The sequence below is a fragment of the Heterocephalus glaber genome, unplaced genomic scaffold (assembly GCF_053883595.1).
Source record: "Heterocephalus glaber isolate CG9 unplaced genomic scaffold, H.glaber_assembly_v1.0 deba00001447, whole genome shotgun sequence".
NCBI classification, from domain to species: domain Eukaryota; kingdom Metazoa; phylum Chordata; class Mammalia; order Rodentia; family Bathyergidae; genus Heterocephalus; species Heterocephalus glaber.
Genome location: NW_028258299.1, coordinates 1,904,556 through 1,925,383, shown reverse-complemented (window position 1 = coordinate 1,925,383; position 20,828 = coordinate 1,904,556). Strand labels below are relative to the sequence as shown.

At 57.9% G+C, this 20,828-nt stretch overlaps 1 protein-coding gene across 1 annotated transcript; it reads right to left on the bottom strand.

Annotated features, from left to right (window-relative positions):
• Window positions 1–624: 624 nt before the first annotated feature.
• Ccdc27 (coiled-coil domain containing 27) lies at window positions 625–12,816 on the bottom strand. Its single transcript, XM_087214583.1, is given in 12 exon segments — window positions 625–825; window positions 1,814–1,918; window positions 4,238–4,450; window positions 4,730–4,807; window positions 5,214–5,351; window positions 5,353–5,772; window positions 6,058–6,150; window positions 6,853–7,032; window positions 10,192–10,331; window positions 10,932–11,002; window positions 11,793–11,944; window positions 12,319–12,816. Coding segments are annotated over 12 exon segments (1,899 nt in total). The 5' UTR covers window positions 12,508–12,816; the 3' UTR covers window positions 625–705.
• Window positions 12,817–20,828: the final 8,012 nt, after the last annotated feature.

The following is a 20,828-nucleotide window of genomic DNA, read 5'->3' as shown; positions in this document are numbered from 1 at the left end:
TGGGTGGAGGCGGAGCTGCGGGTGGGGTCTTGCGAGACGGGGCGGGGTCTGGGGCTGGTGGGCGGGGACTGGTCGTGCAGGGGCGGGGCCTGGAATTGCAACTGCCGAGCAACGAGCGTCGAGCGACCCGGACCCTGCGGCGGAGAGGGAAGGGCAGCCAGCGGGGCCTGAGCGCACGTCCTTCCCAGCCCCGAGGCCCCGGCTCGAGCGGCAGGACGCCCCAGGAGGCCCGGACTGTTTGCACACTCTGCTGCCCTCCTCCCGGACCGCCCTCCTCCAGCCCGGCGCCTGCCCTGGCCCCGTGCAGCCCCTTGCTGTGGGAGCAGGGGGTGCCACAGTTGCGGGTGCTGAGTCCCGCAGCGCGTTTTCAGATCAACAGTGGGGCTGCTGGAGGGGAAGATGGGAGGAGCCCCATATACACCCTATCCCAAGGGCCCTGCCAATAAGGGAGTGGCCTGGCCAGGCAAGCCCATAGCAGGAGGCCACCTGGCGGATGTGAGCTCGGGGATGAGAGCTGGAAGCGACCCAGATCAGTGTAGGTCCCCCCAGGAAGGAGCAAGGACCCTGGGCTGGTTCGCGGCCCCCTCCCAGGCCCAGGCCTGGGTACGAGGCAGGAAAAGGTGAGGCTGGGCAGACACCAGGGTTTACTCCTCAGGCAGACACGGGAAGCCGGGTGGTCCCACGCAGCCACATCCCACCGCCGGCCTACTTGGACAGCGTCTTCTTGGATTTGCTGGGCGGGATCTCCACCTGTTGCGGCGGGGGCACCTTGGCCCCAGTCTGCTTCAGCTGGTGGTAGTAGTCGTTCCTCTCCAAAATGATCCTCTGCACGAGAAAGCGCCCTTGGTGGCCCTCCCGGCTCCCCAAGAGCCAGGGTCAGATAGCAGGTGTTCCAGGTATGGGTAGAAAACCAGCTATGGCAGGAGAAGCCACCAGCCTGGTCTCCAACCTTAACATCTGCTCTGCAGTTAGAAGCCATTGCTCCTGCAGCTGAAGAGCGGGATGACAAACCCACAATTCCCAGAGAGGACAAGTCCCCAGAGGGGCATGGGCACGGGGCACTAGAGTACCCCAGGTAGATGCCAGGGGCAATGAAGCCCTGGTGCCCAGGGATGGCATCTCGTGGATCTGATTAAAACTGAGGCATCGCGGAGGAGCATGCATAGAGCCCCAGTGTCGTGTGAGTGGGTCCATCACGCTGTGCACGCTGCACCTCTCTGCACATGCCTTTGCTTTCACTAAATGTCTGCTTCTGCAAACCAGCTCCAGAGCTCATGTCTAATTCTCGTTGGTGACACAAAGAACCTGGATCAAAGCCAATCCAGGTGGCACACACCTGTACTCCCAGCACTCAGGAGGCTGGGGTAAGGGGATCTCTGAGAGTTTGAGGCCAGCCTGGGCTACACAGTGAATTCAGGACCAGCCTGAACTATATAGCGAGACCTCATCTCAAACAAACAAACAAAAAACCAAAGAACCCCATCAGAGGTTCCAGGAGACCCCCCCAGACTTCCCCCCCAACCTTGGTGGATGGTGACCCTCAGGCCAGCACCCTGCTGCCAGTGAGGAGTCAGCCCAACCCGGCTCAGCCATAGGTTAGGGTCAGGATCACTTAGTACCCTCCCTCTCGAGGCTGAGAGCAGCCCAGACTCTCGCCTGCTTCAAGTCTTGGCCACCCCTAGGGATGGCCCTGAGGTCACGGTGCATGGGTAAACAGGGCCCCCCGAATCAAGCCCAGGCATCCCTCATCCCCCAGCTGCAGGTCATGGGCCCTGAGGCCCCTGGGTTGGGAGGCAGCGAGGGTGGGATTTACCTGCAGGGCCTCCAGAATGTCATTGTCAGAGATCTCTGCTGCCAACGCCTCCACCCCTGTGACGCTGAAGGCCGCCTGCATGATCTTGCTCCTCAGCCGCTCAAGCTGCGAACAGAGGAGAGACCGTCACCCAGGAAGACGTGCCACATCTGCCACCATGTGCAGGCTCTGAGGGCTGGGAAGGAACATCCCCGCCTCGCTATCCTGGTCTTAAGAGCTGGAAATGGGGTCCAGGAGGAAGAATCACGTGGAAACATGCAGCATGCACATGTCTTAAAAACCAAGCAATGGAAGCTGCACAGGACCAGGCTGCAGTCCCCCGCCCAGTGGAGCTCCACCAGCATACTCCACCGGGGACTCGGGGCATCCTCCAGGAAGCAGGAGCACTGTGGGCCCTGGATTCTGTCATTTAACATCAGTCAGCAGGACCCACCCGCGGGCCCCTGGCACTCCCTCGATTCGGAACCCAGGGCAGCACGTTGGATCCCAGCAGGGCCCACAGAGCCCCGGGGGCTGCACTGTTGAGGTTTGCCCATCTTCCGCTGCCATGAACTTCCCTCCACGAGGGAATTGCCAACCCTCACCTGGGCAAGCTCGTCACACGTCCTGTGAACCCTGGAGCCTGCAGGCAGGGTCCCCTCCCAGCCACACCCCCAGCACCAGCTCCTGGCCCTTCTGTGTCCAGAGCTCCGACAGTGCAGAGATGTCCAGGAGTCCCACACAGGCCGAGGATTTGCTGGGTGCTCAGTCTGTCCCAAGCACCGTGCTCAGTGCTAGCAGTGCTGAGGGAATGAGGGACTTGGTCTCTGCACCAGTGGTGGAGGGCACCGGGGGTCCAGCCTGGGCGCCCACAACCCCCATCAGCACTAAACGCGCAGGCCCCAGCCTCAGCCTTGGGACTTTCCCCAGCACCGCATTCCTGGCTCTCCCTTGCATGCGGTGGCACGCGGTGAAACGCAGACCTTGGCCAGGTGCACACCTCCCGTGGGACCAAGCTGGACCACGGTCAGCTGCAGAAAGAGCCAGGTGTGGGCGCCTCAGTGACGCTGTCCAAGCCAGCCAGGAGAGTGCTGGCCCGCACAGGGTGGAGGACAGAGGAGTGAAGGTGGCATCCAGGGTGTGTGGATGGCGGGAGGGACGTCATGTGTTGACTCCCTCTTGGGCCTGGGTCCCTCAGGAGTAGGGCACCCCCTCCCTGGGCCTGCGGGAAGGCGGCCGGGCTCAGTCCCCATGGCCTGCACACGGGCTGGGTCACCACCCTCCCTGCACAGGGAGAGGAGGACAAGGACGCCTGCCTCACAGTGGGCTGCGACTCTGGGCTGCGACTGCCACTCTGCGAGCCCGGGACCTCGGCTGGAATCAGAAGTGGGTTGCACTGGTCATCCCTGCCCTCCTGCCCGCCTTCCTGGCTGCCCTGTCAAGTCCCGAGCAACCTCATGGCCCAGGCCGAGATCTCTTCTTCCCCACACGAGGTCCTCTCTCACCCTGGGCCCTCCCGTTACCCTCCCTCCCTCCCTCCTCCCCCACTTCTCCAGCATCAGCTCCCTCCCAGGTGCCCAGACTGAGACAGAACAAGCCAAGGCCCTGCCCACTCCCGCACCGTCAACCCAAGTGGGCAGTGGCCAAGGGTGTCGCACTCCCCGTGCAGTGTGGGCAGAGGCCCTCGGAAACAGCGCAGTCCTGAGCAGCTGGAGACGACGGCTGCGGGCTGCTAGAAAGGCAAAGCCGATGTCTTCACTTCCTGAACCATTAGCTATAGACAGATCGGCAAAAGCTGGGAGCTTCAAACTCCAGCTAGAGGATGGGACCCCCTCGAAGAGAGTGGAGGAGGCCGGGTGCAGACCCTGCGTGAGTATGGGAAGAACCTCCAGGTCTCAAAACAAACCAAATGGAGACATCACCGAAGGGGTGAGTGGGACCCACTCCTCTGCGCTTGACCCACACGGCTGGTCCAGGGACAGTGACTGCAGGGACAGGAAGCAGGCAGAACCCGGCTTCCCGCTGCTGTTAAAACATGATCTGAGTTCTCTCCTGTGATAGCTGGGGCCTGGAGAGCCGTGGTTGCTAGGACTCTTAACTCCTCACTTGGGCCTTCAGACACCTGATCCGGGACTAAAGCAGAACCGAGTGTGACTTTGGTTTTGTACCCTTGGTTGCTGTAGAACTTGGGTCAACTCTCCTCTGAGCTCTACATACAGAGTGCCAGTCATTTAGGGAGTGTCTGCTTGAAGTTGGCCAATCAAGCTTGCTGGCCCCGAACGGACAGACTCCCACACCTGCAGGACTGAGGACAGGGAGGGCCATTTCCACCTGTGCCAGGGAAGTCCCTACACCTGATTGTCCTGAACCTGCCGCGAAGATTCCAGAACTGTGACACCAGGACCGAGATAATGATTAGCTGGACCCCAGCAGCACATGGCGTACCCGGGCCTGGGTGCTCTCCAGGGCCACCCGGGCCTGTAGCTCCGCCTGCTGCATGGACTCATTCCTGCCCCGCACGTCCTCCTGTAGCTGCCGCCACCACTGCACATGCTCCTGCTCCAGGCCGAACTGCGCCTGCAGGGAGCTGACCTTGGCGATCAGCTCAGCGATGGCCCCGTCCCGCTTGGCAAGCTGCCACTCCAGGTCTGACACACACTGGGGAGGACGGCACAGAGGCCGATTGGCTGCAGCTGCTCTTGTGTGGCCCCCACCACGTTTCTCAAAAGATGGAGAAGCAGTTCACCCTGGAGCCAGCCCGGCTGTGACCTGGGCAGGGGCCCCTTGCAGGGGCTGCAGGCCCAAGATGGGTTGAGCGGGCCAGAGAGTAAGCGGCCCCCGCCCAGCTTCGAAGACCACACTTTATCTCCCATCCCTGAGTCCTGACGGCAGCAGGGGCTGTGACCTGCCCACCCTTCAGCACCACCCGGCTGTCACCTGGCGAAGACTGAGGTTGTCCTTCTCGATGAGCCCCATTACCTCCCGGTGCTTCTTATCTTCCCGGAGCCTGGAGAACTGGGGGAGGCAGAGGGTCGGAGAGGACGGAGTGACCACTGCACCTGGTCCCCTGCCCTGCACCGCCGGGATGAGAGCTTCAGCCTTTCCGGTGGAGCTCTGGTAGAGGCAGAGCCGCAGAACCTCCTAGCAGCTGGGAAGCAGAGGGCCACGTGGAGTCTGGCATTGCTGCCCACAGCCCAGCTCACATAAGCTCACACAGCCCCAGGCATGCTGGGAGTGGCCAAGGGCACTGTGACCGGGAGACAGGAAGAGGGGCCAGCGGAGGCATGTGAGCCAGGGCCTCCCCCAGACCTGGTGGGGACCAAGGCTTGGCCTGTCGGCTGCCTGGCTGCCCTGAGCCTGGGTCCCCATCAGTAGGCTGGGGCCTTGGGTTATGGGGACCCGGGGGCACTGGGCCAGGCACCTTGTCGGACATGGCCTGCAGCTGCTGCTTCCGCTCACGGAGCTCCTTCTGCAGTGCCTCGTTCTCCATGTTGACCTTTTGCATCTGGGACTCTTGGAATGTCAGCTGTCGTTGCAAGGACGCAATGGTTCCTGCAGAGCGGGGAGCAGGAGGAAAGGGCTAGGCTGTGCTGCCGGCTGCCCGCCCATGCTCCGCCCGCTGTCCTACCCGTGGCGAGGCAGAATCTGATCCCGATGGCCTCCAGCTCGTCCTGGAACTCCAGCAGCGTGCGCTCGTACTCCTCCAGCTGGGCCAAGAGCTCATCCTCGAGTGACTCGGTCACTGAGAACGCCTGTCCCCAGCTTCCGCCCCCTTCCTGGGGCAGCTCCTCCTCGTCCTCCTCTTCCAATTCCTTTTCCTCCTCCTCTTCTGCACCCTCCTGCTGCACAGCCCCTGTCCCACCAGCGGCGCCGTCCCCAGCCCCCTTGGGCTCTGGGCCTGGGCCCTGGTCCTCCTCATCACTCCCCAGCTCCAGGGATAGTGCCCTGCCGAGCTCAGCCGGGGAGTCCTCTCCTTGCATCTGGGAGAGGGAAGAAAGGAGGGCAGGGCAGGGAGCTGGGTGTCTCAGGCAGAGGACATGGCGGGCATCTTCTTCTGGCTGTGGAGTCCCGGCCGAAGGGACCCCCATCCAGGTGGAGCAAGAGCCAGGCCTGGCAGGACACCCTGGGGGCCAAGCTGACCCAGCCCACACCCACACTTGGCAGGGCCAGCCCAGGTCAGGCCTATAGCAGGCAATGCCGAAAGAGGAGGCCAGGGCAGCATGGCTGTGGGCTGAAGCTGCCCATGCTGTTCCCCAGGGTCACACCTGTGCTGGCTGCAGCACATCCTGCTGGTCTGTGTGGGTGGTCTTCAGGAGGCTCGGCCTCCCCAGCATGGGCCCCGCCTCCAAGGGAGACTCCTGTAAGACACCCAGGATTTGGATTTGGTTGGGAGCTTCCTCCCGGAAGGGGCGGTGGCCTCTCTGTGTCCAGGCAGGGACCCAGAAGCAGATGAGGAGGAGCGGGGTGGGGACTGCTGGAGGGAACAGTCTTTGCCACTGGCCTCAGGGTGGGCATGCTCGTGGGGGCTACGAAGGGTGCCAGCCACAGATAAGCACACTTGGCGTGCCCCAGAGGGGTGTCTTGCCCATACTACCACCCAAAGGCCCTGGAGAGGGGGTAGGGACCCTGAGTGTCCACTGGGCCATCAGTGTTTGTCGGTGGCCCCTACTTCGTGTCTGCCCAGCACGGGTACGGCTATGCCCTCAGGTGTAGAAGGAAGATCAGGAGCTCACCAGCCCCAGGCCCTCCGCATAGCTGGAATGTTCAGGTGGACATAGGGAGAAGGGTTCACGCCGGGTCAGGGTGCCCGTGCTACCCACAGCATGGCTTGGGAATCCACAGGTAAGGGGTGGAGACTGAGCTAGAAAGCACCAGGCTCTTCCAGGAGCAAGCGGTGTCTATATATTTCCTGCCGCTGCCTAATGCCCCCTGAGCTCTGACCTGTCTACAGGACCCCAAGACCCAGCCCATACTCCAGGGGTCTGGGATTCACCAGGAGCCCTGTGGGGCACCAGCAGATCAGGCGCCTTGGGAGAGTCTTTGGTCAGGAGCTGGCTCACCCTCCAGGACGGGCGCTCAGGTGTCTTGAGGCCTTTGTTACGGATGATGCATTTCAGCTGCTTCTGCAGGGCCTCCATCTCCCTCTGCAGCATCTGTATCTCCTGGTCTTTCTTCTGGACCTGCGTCTCCAGCTTGGAGAAACGCTGGACCTCCTCTCCCAGCGCCAGCAGGGAGCGATCCTGGGGAAAACCAGCAGCCTGGGCGTGGCACCTCACAGACCCTCTCTCCTCATGCCCAGCCGCCTGTACCCCCATCCCCGTCCCCTCTACTGCAGACACAGCCGTGTCCCCATGGGCCCTGCACTTCCTAAGAGTAGACCCTGAATCTGAGTCCCGGTTCAGGGAGACCCATGGCAGCTCCCACAAGCTCTGGGGCTCGGCTCCTGGCAAGCACCTGGCCAAAAGGGAAGCTAAAAGAAGTCCTCATCAGCGCATCTGAGCTTGGAGGAATAACAAAGGAAATTCCCAGGCGGAAGGAAAGTGACCGCGGGCAGGCTACTCTGGAAGGGAAGACAACTCGAACCCCTCTGAATGTTGGCCAATGAAGTGAAAGACTTCAGTGCAGCTCAGGGGCACAGAAGAAATCATAAGGGAAGCTGGCAAACGCTGAGGACTGAATGACAGCGAGTGTTTGGCCATAACAAGCCTTGGGATGCAGCAAAGGCTGTGATCAAAGCCAAACATGTAGCCTTAAGATGCATCTAATCTTCCTGAAAGAGTTAAAGACATCCTATTACCCCATGCACACTCATGTTTATAGCAACACCATTTACCATAGTGAAATCCTGGAAACGGCCTGTACGTCCATCGACAGATGATTAGATAAAGCAAATGTGCTGTTTGCACATAATGGAGTACTACTCTGCCCCAAAGAAGGATAAAGTCAAGGCATTTATAGGAAATGGAGACACCTTGAGACCATCATGTTAAGTGCAATAAATCAGACACTCAAGCTTAAATACTGCATGGTTTCCCTTATATGAGAAACCCAAATCATAAATAAAGAGCAAAATACAAAAGGGGTAATAGGAAGTAGGGAGCTAGTGCTTTCTTAAAGAGGAAGGGGATGGAGGAAGGAGAGGGAAGGAGGGAAAGGGGAGGGAAAAGAAATGACAATGTGTTCTGTGCATGCATCAACCCCACACCAGAAGGGTAAACATTACGTACTGCAAACATGCGCTAGTAAGAAAAAATTATATGGGGAGGAAGAGAGAGAGGAGAGAGCAAACCAGATGAGGTAGTAGTGTAATATTTATTTGTTTGTTTCGTCTTGTTTTTTGAGGGTCTCGCTATGTAGTTCAGCCTGGCTTTGAGCTCACAGAGATCCTCCTGCCTCAGCCTCCCAAGTGCTGGGATCATAGCCATGCACCACCACATCCAGTGTAACGGTATAATATTTGGGAAGGCTAAAGGGTATACGGACATTATTTGTGCTGTTTTCACAGTTTTTCTTTGTGTCTGATAAAAAGTTAAAGGGAAAAAGGAAGACTGCAGAAATCACATTTTATTGTTCCTCTGTGATTTGGGACGCATACACAGGTCCCAAAGATGCCAGCGCTGACTGCTGCGTCTGCACACCGCCAGCTTGTTAACACAGGTGGAGGGCTCTGTCTATGAGAGCTGGGAGAGAGAGAATCCCTAGCGATACTGCTCCAGCGCCTGGAGACAGCCAGGCCTGCAGCCCTTCCCCTGGGCGGTGCAGGCACAAGGTCTGAGAAACCTCCGCGGACAGCAGTGTCCTTTTCCAGAGATCTGTGTGACTGGAATCGCTCCTCAGAAGGGGAGCTGCTTGGGAAAGAGGCGCAATTTTGAAATTATTAAGTCAAGCACACGCGGAGTTTCAGGACTAAACGTCAACTATCACGGACCTAACACAGGGACAGATGGGGGCAGCGGAGGCTGGAAGAAACCAGCAGCGGCAGGAGACGCCCCCGACCTCGCCTCTCACTGAACACCTGTTCCTGTGGACTAGGAAACCGCGGCCCCGGGAGAGGTCCCCGGAGCGCGTAGGCGCAGTGAAGCCCAGGGATGGCGCCTCGCGGAGCTGAGAGAAACAGAGGCATCGCGAAGGAGCATGCGCAGAGCCCCAGGGTCACGTGAGCGCGCAGCCGTCACGCTGCCCACGCGGAGCCTGAGCGGCCTCTGCTTCCGGTGAGCGTGAATCTCTGCCCTTGCAATAAAGCTCGCGGGCACTTCCGGTTCTTGGCGCCACCGAGGACGCTCGTGAGCGCGCCCAGGAGACCCCGACACCTATCGAGTGTCTTTCGCCAGCTTGAAAACGAGAATAAGTGATAAGAAAATCAGCAACGCCTCCAGCAGGTGCTGAGAAGGGGACTTAGAAGGGATCACTCTGCAGCAAGACTGCTAGGGCGAGGCCAGAGTCTCGACACCAGGGAGGAAAACGGGGCCAGCCTGCCGAGCCGACAGGCGGAGCGACAAGGTTATCCTCAGATCCTGCAGTGTGAGGCCGGTGAAGCTGAAGATTTACACGAAAGAGACACGTTTCTAAAAAACGAAGCTTGTCAACCTGAAATAGGAGGGAAAAGGAGCTGTGTGTGTGGAGCATACCTGTATTCCCAGGTCTCGGAGGCTGAGGCAGGAAGCTCACTGCAAGTTAGCTAGCTTGGGCCATGTAGTAAGTTCAAGGCCAGCCCCAGTAAATAGCAAGACCCTGTCTGGAAAGGAAGGAAGGGGCGGGGGAGGGGGAAAAGAACAAACTGCCTGTTTTACAAAGGAGTTAAATTTGCAATCATAAACCTCTCCTGTAAGAAACCCCCAGGCACAGCTTCGCGAGGAAACTCTTCATAATTTAGGGGAGAGGTGACAGCAAGCTTGTCAGATTCCTTTCAGAGACCGGGAAAAGAAAAAGGGGAAGCACCTGCCAGGTTTTTAGAAAATGAGGCCAGAGTGACTTTGACGCTAAGACTGACAACAGAACCCTAAAACACGCGAAGTGTAAGCCAGACACGCATCTTCTGGAAGGTTCGGTCACAGCGAGTGGACTGAGCGTAGTGGTCACGAGTTGCATTACTCAGAGTGGGGCTCCCCTGAAGTACGTGAGGCTGGAGGTTTTGTTTTTTGGGAAGGAGGGCCAGGGTCTCACTATGTAGCCCAGGCTGACCTTGAACTTGAGGCGGTCCTCCTGCCTTGGCCTCCAAGTTCTGGGATTTCAGCCATGTGTGAGGCTGGAGGTTTAAATCTTGGCGAGTTTGGGGCCAGCTAAAGCTGCTGCCCAGGGGCAGGAGGACGGACAGGAGCCGGGGGCTGTCTGTGCCACTCCAGGCCCTCGCTGGGGGCTGCCAGCAGCTGCAGGGAGGACCCAGGAGCACAGGGCAGTACCTTCTCCTGGATGACCGCGATGTACCAGGGCAGCCTCTGGTCTGTGCCCCCCCAGCTGCACACAGGACTCAGGGTCTGGGAGGTGCTCTTCCTCTGCGTGCTGAGCTGGCAGTCGCTCTTGCTGCCCAGGAGGGGGCGCCCTGTCGGAGACACAGAGCTGTTGGTCCCTGGCGTGTTCTTCGACATCACCAGTGAAGCCCCTCAGAGGCCTCGTCTGCCCTGGTGGTTTCTTCCTGCCTCCAACATCTGCCACCATCCTGAAGCTGAAGAAGTCAGCGTGGCTTGCAGGAGCCTGCTTGGAGGAGGCAGCTTTACAGTGGCCACACCCTGCCCAGCGCTGTTCAGGAAGGGACGAAGCAGTAACAGCCGGACCCCGTGCTGCCCTGTGCACCCTGCAGCCCGTCCCTCCCCGCCTTGTCGCCCCTTCTTTGGACTACGGGGTGCATTCACCACCTTCCCGAGCCCCGGCGGCTCAGTCACTCCTAGCCCCAGGTGACCCCAAGTGAAGGCGAAGAGGGACGCATCTGAGGGTGGACGTCCTGGTCAGCAGGCACGGGAAGCCCATTTGCCTGCAGAGATGCGTTTCACAGGCTTCCTGGCTCAAGGAGGGGACGTCATGGGCACCCAGGTGAGGGACAAAGTCCTCAGCTGCTGTGTGGATGCAGGCAGCAGCCCGCTTGGTGGAAGCCCTCGAGGGTGCCTGAAGAGGCAGCCTCGGGCCTGGCCTGGGGGCTCCTCACCCTCTGAACTCTGGTCCGAGTCCTGCCTGTCCAGCAGCCAGTCCTCCATCCCCCTCTGGCTCTTGGAGCGGCTGCCCAACACCCTGGGCGGGTGGATGGAGGATCCCGAGCCTGCAGAGAGGAAGGTGCCCAGAGGTGACCAAGGCGCCCCCTCCCCGGGGCATCACTTGTCTGTGAACCTCGGCAGGGCGAAGGGGACTTCTCCAGGACGCGTGGGCCAGACAGCGGGAGCAGTGAGAGTGTGGGCCGTGTCCCCTGCCGCCGAGGTGAGTCCCCAGCAGACAGAGCCCACCTCCCAGTGCTACACAGCCCCTGCCCACAGGGCCCTGGGCAGGAGCCCAGGTCACCACCCACTACTGTGCACAGGACATGGCTCTGACAGTGTCCGGGGCCTGGAGCCTCGTGTCCTGCATCGGCACCTGGGGGCCTCAGACAAGAGGGCCAGGAGGCTCCTGGTGAGCTTGAGCCTCCTTCCTGCATCCAGGCGCCCACCAACCCCACAGAACCTCTGCAGGAGGAGATGGTAACAAAGCCAGAAGGCTGGGAGACAGGTGGGTGTGGTGGTGCATGCCTGTGTTCCAGGCTGAGGCAGGAGACTCCTGAGTTCAGTACCACCCTGGGCAACTTAGGGAGACCTCATCTTGAAATGAAAAAATAGTAAGTAGATGAATAAGCAGACGGATGTGTCTCGGAGCAAAGGCCCTGAGTTTGGCCCCAGTACTGGGAAGGAGGAGAAGGGGGAAGAGGAAGAGGAGGAGGAGGAAGAGGAGGGAGAGTGGCAGCCGCTGGAGACAAACAGTATGGGAGACGCATTCAGTCCTCTTCTGCCCCTCCTGTGCCGGGAGTGGGTTTCGGAAGCACAGCAGGCTGAGGCAGTAGGTCTTACCCAGATGAGACATGGATGTCGCCCTGGTGCTGAACTGGGGGCAGCCGGGCCGCATGAGGAATGCCTTCCTCAGTGCCTCCATCTCGGGCGCAAAGCCGCTGAGGCTGGGGACAGCCTTGGGCACGTTCTGGAAAGCAGGAATGGGGCGGTGGCAGGGGGATGAGACCCAGGACGCCCTCCGCAGCAGCCCATGCCCTCCCCGCAGGCTGGGACACCCCGGTTACGTCCCCAGGTGGAAGGGGTGGTCACCCTGCAGCCTAAGGAAGTCTGGGAGCAGAGGGCGTCTCTTCCCTGCTGGGCTTGGGGCCAAGGTCCTGCCATGGGTGTGACCAGGTAGAGCAAGTGGGAGCCAAGGTATTCCGAGGGTGAGGGCAGCCTGGGAGGCCAGGCCCTCCAGGAATAAGGCCAAGCCAGCAGGGCCTGTCCCCAGGAGTAGCGGGGTCCTGGACACCCAGACCCCGGCCAGTGTCTGTGGCACGCTAGGGCGGGAGGAGGCCCTACCGTCTTCCTCGAGTAGCAGGAGGTGGCCAGAGCTGACTTGCTGAGGCTGTGTGGGGCCTGGTGTGGCCTTCGTTCTGAGCAGGGGGCCTCCCTGCGGGCCACACTCCGCAGGATCCGCAGGCTCTGGGTGATCGGGATGGGGGACATGCTGTGCCCCTCTGACAGCACGCTGGTCTTCTTCAGGAACATCAGGAAGGGGGGCCCCAGGACCGGGTCTGTCCCCCAGGGCGAGGCAGCCCACCACCCTTTGGCCTGGGAACTGGACCTTGTACTCCAGGTGGGAGGAGATGAGCTTCCAGACTCCTGCCAGGGCACCCTGGGGCAGTGTGTGGCATCACAGAAGTCTCCATAGAGACAGGCATCGCCCCACCTGTTTCCTGCAACTAGGAAAAGGGTCAGAGCAACCTGGAGGCTCCTCCCACCGAATCTCAGGACCTCACCAGTGCAGGTGCAGCCCGAGCCCGGCTACCCATCCTCCCCTCTTCCCGGTGTATTTACTGATTTCTTTTTAAGTCTTCATCACCAGTTTTCCACCTTATTTAAAATCTGACACTGCATTCAGTGAGTTTGTTAGGAAAATGTTAATATCTTTAGTCAATTTAGAAGCATTTCTTAACACCTGCCTTTTGGGGGTGTCCTGGGGATCCGACCCAGAACTCATGCACGCTAGACTAGTGCTCTACCACCAGGCCACACCCCCAGCCCTGCACCCCTGTTTTAACAAAGAGTTGGGAGCTGGCTGTGGTAGTGTGAGCCTGTAATCTCAGCTACAGGAGGCTGAGACAGGAGGGTTGCAAGTTCCAGCCCAGTTTGGGCAACTTAACAAGACCTTGTTTCAAATTAAAATTCACAAGAGGGCTGGGGATGTAGCTTAGTGACAGAGCGCTTGGTTAGCCTGTACAAGGTCCTGGGTTCAGTCCCTGCCACTACAAAAAACATGGGGTGCAGGGGTGAGCTCCCCCGGAGAAAGGCTTGTCATTTTTCTGCGGGGATCGTGATAAAATGCGTGTAACATAACGTTTGCCATCGGCGCCCTTCACCTCGTTCCCACCATCCCAGCACCGTGCACACTGGAAGAGCCCTGGTGGGTGAGGCGGTGCCCACTGCGGCCCGAACCACGGGTCTGTGGTGGCCCTGACCTTGACCACCTTGCCACACACGCGTTGGAGAAACATCTGTTTGAGTTCTGCCCATTTCTTCCTTTTTTTCAGTTTGGTGGGGTTGTGTTGCATTTCGGAGTTTTATCTGTAGGAATTTTTTTGGTTTTTGTGGTTTTGTGTGTTTTTTTAGTATCGAGAATCGAACTCGGGAACTTGCTCTTGCGAGGCAGGCAGCAGAACCGCTGAGCTGAATCCCTGTCCCGAGTTTAGGAGTTTTGATCCCTTGCCATGTGTGATACGCAAGTCCCCCCTTGGAGGGCAACAGGGCCCCAGATGATGAAAGCTTCTGTGTGGATGGAGTCCAGTTTGTAGTTTGTTGCCTGGTGTCGTATCTAAGAAATCATTGCTGGACCCAACATCATGAAGCTTTTGCCTTCTGTTCCCTCCTGAGAGTTACATTGTTTGTTTGTTTTTGGTACTGGGGATCAAACTTGGGACCTTGCGCATGTGAGGCAGGTGCCGGAACCACTGAGCTAAACCCCCGGCCCTATGTTTTCTTTTTTAATCTTTAATTTTCTTAGTACAGGCTTGCCATACCTAATGGTTATATTCCTCACGGAACTTGGGGCATGCACCTGACACATCTTCAGTCTTTGCTTCACCCCCTTTTCCTCCTCTCCCCAAATCTCTTGATTTCCTTCACTTTTGTACAAGTTCTATCTCCCTCTTTCCTGCTGTCTTTTATTTTGCTCTTTATTTATATTTTGGATTTGTCGTATAAGAGAAACCATGCAATATTTAAGCTTATGCATCTGATTTATTTCACTTAGCATTATGGTCTAAGGGTACATCCATTTTCCTACAGATAATTCAGGTTTATCCTTGTTTATGGCAGAGTAGCACTCCATTGTGTATAAATACATTTTCTTTACCCACTCAGGTGAGGATGGACATACAGGCTACTTCCAAGATTTAGCTTTTAGGAACTGTGCTCCTGTGAGCATGGGTGTGCATGGATCACTGGGGTGTGATGTCTTTAACTCTTTCAGGAAGACACCTAGAAAGGGAATAGCTGGGCCCAGTGGAATTTCTAATTTTAGTTTTTCTTTTTTTTTTTATGTTCACGTTTTTCCCAAAGTGGCTTTGCTGATGGGTTCAATACTATGAGTAGAACTACAGACCAACAATACTGGCTTTGACAAGATTTTAATTTCAGCTTTTTGAAGAATCTCCATACTGATTTCCATAGAGGTTGTATTAGTTACATTTCCACAAACAATGTAGATGGTTTCTCTTCCCCACAGCCTCATCAGCATTTGTTATTATTTGATTTCTTGATGATGACCATTCTTTCTGGGTGAGATGGAATCTCAGTGTGGTTTTAATTTGCATTTCTCTAATGGCCAGCGATGTTGAAGTTTTCTTTTTTCCATATATTTATTGGGCATTTTTTGATTGGGTCTTTTATTTGTGGGGGGGCCTGTGAGGTCAGAGAATGCATGTGGACAGAGGAGACTGCTGGGGCGTCAGAGTCCTCCGTGGGGACCTCTGTCTCAGAACCAGTTTCCCCCAAACCCTTGTGAAGGCCGGCAAGGTCACAGTCACCCTGCAGAGGCCGTTAGTGAACAGAGCCTGATCTACGCGTCCCGCATTGTTCATGTGGATTTAAATGGCTGTGTGCTTGTGTGTTGGTTTGCAAGCTTTGGTTTCATAGCACTGGCTGTGTCTGGCATATCTAGCACTGTGTTCAGAATAACTGAAGTCAGCACCAGAGTTCCTTGAAAAAAATTTTCCCTTCAGAAAGTATCTGTAAATTGTTCAAGTTTGAGAAAGACTTAGAGATTATTACATCTGTGTTTATATGTATGCATACTGGGGGAGCAGGTACTGGGGATTGAACCCAGGGCCTTTGCTCTAAGTTACATCCTCAGCCCTTTTAATGAGTGAACGAATGCATTTTATTTTAAGACAGGATCTTGCTCATTTCCCCAACTTATGACCTTCCTGCCTCAGTTTCCCAGAGTGCTGCGATCCCAAGTGTGCACCTGGCTTGCTCCAGTAAACTTCGAGATGAATGTATTATTCCCGGCTTCGTGGTGTCCTGCTAGAGCAGTTTGTTCGGCTCCTTTTGTCACCAGAAACAAGGCTCTGGGTGGCTGGTGTTCCCGTGTGCTCTCCGCTGCTCCGCACCAGGTGGCCCTGGCTCAGGTCTCCCAGCGGAGCAGCACTTCCGGCACTTCCGCAGGCTGAGAGAGCGGACTGTCGGGAAGAGGGGACCCGAAGCAAGGAGGGGCGGCTGGGCGGGGCCGTGTGGCGGGCCGGGCAGGACGCGAACTGCCTGCAGGGGGCACCCGTGAGCTGCGATGAGCAGGTGGCCCTCCACGGATCTTGTGGAGCAGCGTGACCTCCACGGGTCATGGGTCTGGAGCAGGCATTTGGGATGAGAGTGGATGCAGACAAAGGGGTGAGGGTGGGAGGGGCAGCGTGGGACCAGCAGGGCCACAGGCCAGGGCCACCAGGCGAGGCCTCTCCTGAACCTGCCACCCACGTGGCTGGACCCAGTCGTCCTGACTCTGGCACTCCCCGAGCTTCTCCCACCAAGGACACCTGCCCTGCTGTCCTGGTCCCCTGGCTGCCCTCCGTGCATCCGTGCCTGCTTCTCGGGTCTCTACGTGGGTGTGCTGGCCCCACTCAGCCCTCGTGAGCCCCTTCACACGCTTGGCTTCTGTCCCTTGTCCAGCCCCTCTCCCAGACCTCCCTGCCCCAGCGTCTCCCTCCACAGCTCTGTCCTCGCAACCTGTCTCTGCTGTGGCTTGGTCCCGTCCACACTTGCTCCTCTCCATCCTTCCCGCTGTCCGTGCGTCCCCTCTCTAGGCCCTGCCCTGAGCCGAGCCAGCTCTGTGCCCCCAGTGTCTGGAAGGCGCCCAAGGCCCCGAACCCCATGTGTGGAGGCGCGGCAGGCACAGCTAGGCCCCTCGCACACCTGTTAGGACCAGGCACTGTGTAAGCTCGGCCATGCCTTTCTCACTGTGGCAGTTACACCGGCCGCCTCCCCCTGTCCCTTCCATGTGTGTTCTTTTGCAGGCCAGGTGGCGTCTGCAGGCTGGGGGTTGCATTGTGGCCCGGGCGTGTCCTGTGACCTGTGTGCTGCAGGCACCTGACAGCTCACATGGAGACCTAGGCTGTGCGCCAGGACCTGGGCTGTCCCAACCCAGGCGCCAGTGCTGAGGATGTGACCAGAAGGACGGGTGGTATGCGTCGGAGCCCGGCCCGTAGGTGAAGGCAGACAGGGTGCACAGCCGGGCGTCCGCGGGGTGGGATTTGCACCACTGAAAAGGATGGGCTGAGGGGGCTCTGAGGTCCCGGGAAGTGCTTATGGGGCAAGAAGGGGCCCAAAACACTGACTCCGCCTGGACGGGTAAGGCTTCTACCCACCCGTAAGAAATAACCTCCTTAGGCCGGGGATTTAGCGCAGTGGCACCATGCCTACCCCACAAGCACAAAGTCCTGAGTTTGAGCCCTGGTACCCATACTGCAAAAAAAAAAAAAAAAAAAGATTTAACCTCCTTTTCTAGGGGAAAGACTGCTGGGGAGGGTGCAGTGGTGCACGCCCGCCCGTAATCCCTGCTATGCAGGAGGCTGAGGCAGGACTGCAAGTTTGAGCCAGCCTGGGCAGGGTACTAAGACCTTGTCTCCAAATAAAACTCATTTTAGAAGAGCTGGGATGTAGAGAGCTCACCTGGTGTGCACAGGGCCCTGGGTTCAGTCCTCAGTACAAACTTTTTTTTTTTTTTGGTACCAGGGATCAAACTCGGGACCTTGCACTTTTGAGGCAGGTGCCGGAACCACTGAGCTAAATCCCCGGCCCCTGCAGTCAAACTTTTTAAGTTGGGGGGTAGTGGAGGTCTCTGAGCCTTTGCGGGGCAATTCCAGTGGTGAAGAATTTTCTCGAAACTATGGCTGTGGACAGCGCCAGTGTGCAGCACAGTTCCAGAGAAATTTGCGGTGTCTTTGTGCATGAAGTCCTGTGCGCTGTTTCCTCCCCTGGACCAAGGACAGGCTCTCTCTGTCAGGCCGGGGCTGTTCTCGCTGCTACTCCGTCTGCTCCTCGGCTCTCGAAGCCACCTGTCCGCCAGAGCCTCGGGCAGCACCACCTGCCTTGGGTCCAGCTCCTGTTTGTCCAGTCACACGTCTCCCGGAGATGTTTTTGTGTGTTTGAAAGTACAGTAAAGCCTCGGATTGCGAGTGACTTGTCCCGTGAGTGTTCCACAAGATGAGTGCACATTTCTAACAGATTCTCACTTGATAAACGAGCAGTGTCTTGCAGTACGAGTCGTACCTGGTGCCGAGCGTCACAGGACCACGACCAGCCGTGGCTCTTCTCCTTCCCTCTTGGGGTTGGGGGTGATCATCTCCCAGTGGCAAGAGGTTATGGGGAGGAGGAGGAGAAGACGGAGGAATCCCTGGTTTCAGTGATATTAGGGAGATGTAAAATGTGGGAAACCGTGCAACATCTCCTAGAAAATCACCACCCGAATAAGGCCGTAGCAGTGCGAGTGATGACTCTGTCTAATGACGGTGCAGTGCCACACGTCTGCAAAGTCTCCAAAGGCCACGAGAACAAGCGACGTTGGCCGGGTCCCTTGTTAAAGCTGCGCTGAAAGAAAAGCTCCACTGCGCCGGTAGAGCCCTGATCCGGTTGGTCAGTGGTGCAGGTCGTGCTGCATGATAGCCCCCTCTCGTCCGCTCACACCAGCCGCGAAGGTTTTCAAAGGCAGGTGGTTCATTTTCCTTCATAGTTTGTTTCTCCTTTATTACTTTGTATTATATTACAGTACTGTAATCCTTTTATATGAATATTTTTGAGCAATGGAACTAAGCATCTGAGTTTCCATTTTGTATGGGGAATTTCACTTTGATATACAAGTACTTTGGATTACCAGCATGTTTCCTGAATTATGCTTGCAAAACAAGGTTTTACTGTAATTATGTTTCTCATGCCCTACTTAAAAAAACTATTTTACAAAGCAAACATTAGCCTCTTCTCATGCTGAAAATGCTGGCATTTGCGCTTGTTTCCGGGAGGTGTCTCAGTCCATCCCTGAGGTAAATGTGGCAGTGTCTCTACCGAACATCCTGGGCGCTCGCTCGCTTCTGGCTCTGTGATGTTGGCACCTTTGCCATCCAGCACAGGGGCAGAGCCTGGGGAAAGGGCGAGGGTCTTTGCACGGAAGACTCTGGTGGGCAGGTGTGAACACCGAGGTATTGCTGATGCCAAGCGCAGCGTCACGCTCTGCTTTGTGCGAGTCGGGTTCTACCACACACAGGCCTCCCACCAGGCGTCTCCAGCTCTGAAGTGGGGAAGTCAACTGGGCCCTGGGAGGACTGGGCTGAAGCCCACCTGGCCGCAGAGCCTGACCAGCGCCACCATGGGCCCCATGGCCCCGTTTCTGGTTCTGCTGCCTGCCAGCCGAGAGCTGCCTGTGGGCCCGAGGGCAGCGTCAGGGACCTGCCTCCCGGGCAGACGAGGGTCGTGGGCCGGGTGGGGGAGGCCTGATCAGCGCCAGGTACCTTCCCACGGACACCCGCAGTGGGGCAGGGGGACGTCCCTGAGCCCATGGGCTAGGTGACAACAAGGAGAGAGTCCAGCCAGCATGGGGGCTACGCACGCACCCAGCCTGCACAGTGGCCCTGTGTGTGTGTGTGATCACGTGACCCGGACAAGAGGACCTCCATCTGTGCCTTTGGTGGAGCCATGACAACCAGTCCCTGGGTGCACACTGTATTCTGTTACAAAGCAGAATTTCCCACCAAAAGCAGTTCACATGGCTGGAACACATCCGTTAATACCGCTCGAAGAAGTAAAACACAGAGCGTATTTTCTGAAACCTACCCACCTGAAAGGCTCCTGGGTCTAAGTGACAGTTTCTCTCCATGCGGGTCCCTGCACAGGGGCCCTAGAACGGATGCTGAACGCAGTGCCCGCCCCACAGCCTGGGCCTGGGGGCGCTGTGCAGGTGGAAGCTGCCGAGGAGAAGGACACAGGGACACGAGAGCCCAGACTGCACTGGTGACTTCCAGCCCTCCACCTCAGTGCTGCTGGGAAAGCCCTATGCCTTAGAGGTTAGTTTTTTCTTGCTTTTTGAGTTTTATAGACGTGCAGGGCTTTTCCCTGGTAGTTCCACTTCCTCTGCTGAAGTGAAACTTCTTTGGAGCCAACCCTGTGGCCTCCTCATCCCGAGGTGTCCTCTGGAGTGGGCGGACTGGGCTCATAAGTGCTCATGAGAGGGCTCGGCAGGGCCTAGAGCTCTGGTGGAGGCAGCTCTTCTAGCACAGTCTAGGGTGTCCATCTTTCCTCCATGTCTGGCTGGGGTTCTTCAGATACCCACCTCCAGGGGGCCCCGCTCCTAAGCCTGCCCAGGGGTACATGGTGGAGTCCTGAGGAAGCCCCTCCCAGACTTGGGGCACATGGGGATGTGCCCGAGAAACACCCCCCTCAGCCTTGGCTCAGCCTCCAGCTGAGTTTCCCCAAAGGCCGGCACCTGAGGCAGGGGACTGGCCCGGCTGGCCGCAGTTTTCCTATCTGTCAAGAAGAGAAGCATGCTCACTCCCCAGCCCCCTTGCTGCCGCTGCTGTGGTGGATGTGGGTTTGTGTTTCTGGGGAGACCAAGGAACCCCAGTCAAGGCCTGCCCTGGGTGGGAAGGGGCGGCTCTGAGGTCCCACCTCCTGCCCCCACCCTCCATGGACCTCACAGGCCTCAGGCAGTGTGCTGGGGAGTGGGGCGTCTACACTGCGTCAGCACCTGGTGCACTTGCTGAGTAGACGGGTGATGTCTACCCGCTCTGGGGAAGAAGCACAGCCAGGATCCAGGCCTCATGGGGGTCAGGAGGAGCCAGGCTCGGAGGTCGGAACGTCTCGGACTAGGCATGGGGCTGGCGCTGGGGCCATGCCACCCTAGGTGAGGCATAGGGCCTGGCATGGGTGTATCCTGCAGGTCCCCGCAGGGTCTCCTGCTCCAGCCACAGATGCTACCGGGAGTCCTCATAGGTGGGATGGACCTTCGGTTTGAGGGGCCCAGGCTCCCTAACTCCTCAGGCCGCTTCCAGAGGGGCTGGTCCCCAGCTACACCTGCCTCAGTGCTGTCCTGTGAGGACCAGGGGCTCCTCCAGCACAGAGCTGCCCCTGAGCCCCGCACTGCCCCAGCCTCTTGTAGCTGCAGGCAGCAAAGCAGGGCGTCCCCCTTTGCGCCCCATCCAGCCACGCTGCTGACAAATGATGCCCTCTGACCCCTGGCTTGTCACTTTAGCCTGGCGTATTGGCACAACACATGGAAAGGCCAGGAGGGCACTGGGTGGAACGCATGGGGAACATTAGGAATAAAAGTTAAAAAAGAAAAAGCTGATCCACAG